The following is a 4767-nucleotide window of genomic DNA, read 5'->3' on the forward strand; positions in this document are numbered from 1 at the left end:
TACTGATGCGCCATGAGTTGCCGAATATTTCCTTTTCATGGATACCCCAAAGAAAAGGCTGGCATAACAAGTTTGAGGTTCAGATAAGGTTTTTGTGTTCAAGTATGTTCATCACAATATCTAGATATTTAAGAGTATTTGGATGGTTCTGAACCAATGTTCATTTCTATTTCTCACCCGAAAAAGAAAATCCTGAAAGTCACATTATTTCTTTAGTTTGTTATTAGCAACTAAATTGTGTGGGGGGCCAATGTGGAGGGACTTCATTTTCAAGGTGAGATTGATGTTTTCACTCACTTCCAAATCGCATGTTTCACTTTCGTGAACTAGATTCCAGTAGAGGCTAAGTGACAAGGGTGCAGAAATAGTGAGTGGAAAACTCGAAGATGTTAGCTTGATTGTTGGACACTTGGATTTAGCTCCCAGTGATCAAACTCTAGGAGATGAAACATATGTGGGAATTGAAGACCCCACAGAGATTTTGTAAGGGATCAGGTGGAGAGTTATTGGGGTAGTTAATTATTTTCCTAAAAGAGCTTTTTAAATTTACATTACCCAACCTGTAGATTGACTTAGAAGGTTGATGCAGAGTGTCATTCTTTAGATTCAATGAGCCCTATGAGGTGTCTCTGTGTGTGATGGGGCTGTGGGCCTCAAAGCTTTAAACTGAGTACTGTTGGAGCTTCATCCTTGTAGCAGAAACCAGTCAGCAAGTTGACATGTGAACAAGAAATGGATGCAAATGGTCCAAGGCAATAGATAAAGCAAGTTACTTGCTATGGGCTTCTGTTCGAGACAAATATGTGAAAAACAGAAGAAAGGACCAGGCCCCATCATCAAGTGTCTATATGTATTAAATTATTAAACTAAAATTTAATGAAATTAGTTAGAATGCAACAGTAAAGCAGATCTATCAGTAGCTATGGAGAACAAAGGACCCCTTTGTCCTCCATTAAACTTGTATTATTTGCCCAAGCCATTTGTATCATCTGCAATCCTTCTTTGTACTGTAATTCTCTATAATCTTCTTCTTCCTGCTACAATCATACATGTTTTCCATTTTTTTTTTTTTTTTTTTGTTCTTTGGTCTGTGTGTAATCTCAGTACGTACAAGTCAGTTGCTAAAAGCAAAGGGGGCCGGAAAGGGGAGAAAAAATCAGAAGAAAAGTTAACATCTTTGCCATAGAAAAATAGGGGAGTTGAGGGCACATGATGAAAATGGGGACAAAACTTATACGTCTGGAAAGGCTTCATTCCTCATCTGAAAAGGGGAGAAAAAAAAAAAGGAAGAAAAATTTGATGTGGGGAAATTAATGTTGTTAATTAGAGCTAAACTGAAATTTTCATCTTCTTTTATAAATGTTTCCTATGGGAAAACAAACTCAGTCTTGGGTCAGACAAATCAAGAGAAGGCAAGGCAAAGAACAACCCAAACCAACCCAACCAAACCCATGGCTAATAATTAGAAGTGAAGGGGTTGGAATAATGGGGAAGTTAAAGAAGAGTTTTAAGTTTTAACTTTTAGGCGTATAAGTTTCAAAAATGGAGGGAAAAATGAAGAGACCCAGCTGTCAAGTAGGGATTTGGTCCCCCAGCTATCTCACTCATCTCATCCCCTTGTTAAAGAAGAATCTCTCTCACAAGAAAATGATAACCCCATGTCTTGTGGTCTACATACAATCGTACCATTCTAAGATGGAGCCTCTGCAGTAATATTAGAAAGTTGGTTGCTCTTTTGAACTAAGGACAAGGGACTGGATAAATAATAACCATAACCAAGTGAATGATATATTAATTGTGTGTGGGCTCCTTTGTCTTGTGTATTTTCGAGATAGAGCTACCGCTAGCTTGCACCATTTCTCATTCAGGACTCTCATCAGCATCAGTGTCCTAATGGAATCAGCTGCTGGTGCTGAGAGCAATGGAGAGCATGAAATCATCGGTTGGTTCGAGGACGTATCAGAGAATACGGGCTATGTCCAGACTCAGACGCTTTGCCGGATTCTTGAACTGAATTCTGGTGTGGAGTATCTCAAGAAATGGCTGGGGGACATCAATGTCCAAGAGATGGAGGCAAGTGCATTGGAATCTCTTTACACCTCTTTAGTCCCCCTTGCCTCCCATGCAGATTTGGAGACTTATATTCAGAGAATTGCAGATGGGGACACCTCTCCCATTCTCACTAACCAGCCTATAACCACTCTCTCCTTGAGGTCAGTAAGTTACCTCTGTGTGATTCCCTTTTTCCCTCTTCTTGCTCTTCATTTTTACTATCTAAAACCTGCCTTTTTCTGATTAACCATGCAAGTACTGAATGATCATTACCAAGCGAATCAGGGGGTTGTTGCTTGCTTTTACTTTTGTCTTCCATGGCCATGTTCTATGATTGTTAATACTTGATCAGTACTGGAGAACCAAGGAAAAGCATGTTTCCATGTTAAAGTATACCTCAAAACATGCTTCAAAGCATATTTTCAACCTTCTTTCCCTTCTTTCTTGAATTGATTTGATAGAAAACAACATGTATTGTTTGCCTCTTTCTGAAAAAGGAATCGAAAACAAAAGAAAATTCTTAATTTGATGCCCGTTCATTGTGACCATTCTGCAGTTCTGGAACCACAGAGGGAAGACAGAAGTATGTCCCCTTTACTCGCCATAGCTCACAGACTACTCTTCAGATTTTTCAGTTAGCGGCAGCTTACAGATCAAGGTATCTTTTCCCTAATCTCTCCTTTTCAAGTTCAGCTTTGTTAACTTATTGCTTCTATCTTACTCTGGGTGTCTGCGTCTAGAGTTTATCCGATAACGCCGGGAAGAAGGATCCTCGAATTCATATACAGCAGCAAACAATTCAAAACAAAGGGAGGCTTAATAGCAGGAACAGCCACAACACACTATTTTGCCAGTGAAGAATTTAAAATCAAACAGGAGAAGACAAAGTCATTCACTTGCAGCCCAGAAGAAGTAATCTCAAGTGGAGACTACAAACAATCCACATATTGCCATCTCCTCCTTGGCCTCCATTTCCATGATGAAGTGGAGTTCATAACTTCCACTTTTGCTTATAGCATAGTTCAGGCATTCAGAACTTTTGAAGAGCTATGGAGAAACATATGTAGTGACATCAGAGAAGGCATTGTCAGCTCAAGAATCAGCCTGCCCAAGGTGAGAAAAGCCGTCTCCGATATCATATCACCAAACCCGGGTTTGGCATCATGGATTGAAGCAAGTTGCAAGGAGTTAGAAGATAAAGACTGGTTTGGCCTAATTCCTAAGCTTTGGCCAAATGCTAAGTATGTGTATTCCATAATGACGGGATCAATGCAACCATATTTGAAAAAGCTAAGGCATTATGCTGGGGACTTGCCTTTAGTGAGTGCTGATTATGGATCAACCGAGAGTTGGATTGGAGCGAATATAGATCCTTCTTCTCCTCCAGAGAATGTGACTTTTGCAGTGATACCCACTTTTTCTTACTTCGAGTTCATACCACTTTATAGACAGAACCAAAATTGTAGTTCCTCCATTGATGACTTCATAGAAGATGAACCAGTACCACTCTCTCAAGTCAAGATTGGACAGGAGTACGAGATCGTCCTCACAACTTTTACTGGTAAATTCCAAAACTTAATTGATTTCTCATCCTTCATGCCTCATTGTTTTCAAATCATAAATGCCGATTCTTACATTTAGACCAGTTTCTAAACTTCATACTTAACATGCCAGTAAGCTTAGGATATAAATAAATCCAAATTGAGGGAACTTAGAAACTGGGGATGACTGATGAGGATGAAGTTGAAACCAAGTAGTTGCTTACAAATAGTTGGCTAAGAGTTATAAGGTCTGAGTGATCAAAAGTCAGTGTTTGGTTTCTGTCCTTTGTTTTCCCTTCCCTTTTTACATTTTCGAAGTTCTCTTTTAGTTGATTCCCTTCATTCAAATCTTCCATATCAGGTCTGTACAGGTACAGATTAGGAGATGTAGTTGAAGTGGCTGGCTTCCACAAAGGGACCCCCAAACTGAACTTTATATGCAGGAGAAAGCTTATCTTAACTGTTAATATAGACAAAAATACTGAAAAGGATCTTCAGTCTGTGGTGGAGGTGGGCTCCCAACTACTGGGCAAGACCAAAGCCGAGCTAGTCGATTTCACAAGCCATGCAGATTTGGTGAAGCAACCTGGTCATTACATAATTTACTGGGAAATCAAAGGAGAAGCCGACGACAAGGTACTTAGCGAATGCTGCAATGAAATGGACGCGTGTTTTGTCGATCAAGGCTACATTGTATCGAGGAAAACCCACTCAATTGGACCTCTAGAGCTTTGCATTGTAGAGAGAGGAACTTTCAAGAAAATTCTGGATCATTTCATAGGCAAGGGTGCGGCATTGAGCCAGTTCAAGACCCCAAGATGCACTGCTGATGAGGTCCTCCTAAGAATTCTCAATGTCTGCACCATTAAAAGGTTTCACAGCACAGCCTATGGATGAAACCAGAAAAAGAAAGACAGCAAATGTTTGATAGTCATTACATCTACTGATCTCCATTAATAGCTTGTTAACTCCCAGAAAGTCTCCAATTTTCAGATGTAAACAACCAAGAAATGCGTTGTTAATTTCATTGATAGCTTGCCATTGCCTAGCCAGACATATAGAATTGGTCACTACGGGTGTGTCATCCTACTACATGACATGTAATTCAGTGCTATAACTCCTAACCATATGAGGGATTCCTTTTGGCAAATAATATTTCCATTGAAGATCTCTA

The 4767-nt window shown here is 39.7% G+C and overlaps 1 protein-coding gene across 1 annotated transcript; it reads left to right on the forward strand.

Moving 5' to 3' along the window:
* Positions 1-1786: 1786 nt before the first annotated feature.
* Positions 1787-4767, forward strand: LOC100248306 (indole-3-acetic acid-amido synthetase GH3.10). The gene is made up of 4 exons (XM_002272524.5): positions 1787-2213; positions 2609-2710; positions 2793-3613; positions 3955-4767. The coding sequence occupies exons 1-4, from the start codon at positions 1894-1896 to the stop codon at positions 4488-4490; spliced, it is 1779 nt and encodes a 592-aa protein (XP_002272560.1). The 5' UTR covers positions 1787-1893; the 3' UTR covers positions 4491-4767.

The sequence above is a fragment of the Vitis vinifera genome, chromosome 12 (genome assembly GCF_030704535.1).
Source record: "Vitis vinifera cultivar Pinot Noir 40024 chromosome 12, ASM3070453v1".
NCBI classification, from domain to species: Eukaryota; Viridiplantae; Streptophyta; class Magnoliopsida; order Vitales; family Vitaceae; genus Vitis; species Vitis vinifera.

Coding starts and splice junctions, on each gene's coding strand:
- LOC100248306 (XM_002272524.5), top strand. CDS start 1,894: ATGGAATCAGCTGCTGGTGCTGAGAGCAATGGAGAGCATGAAATCATC. Junction 2,214..2,608: donor ATAACCACTCTCTCCTTGAG/GTCAGTAAGTTA, acceptor ACCATTCTGCAG/TTCTGGAACCACAGAGGGAA. Junction 2,711..2,792: donor GCGGCAGCTTACAGATCAAG/GTATCTTTTCCC, acceptor GTCTGCGTCTAG/AGTTTATCCGATAACGCCGG.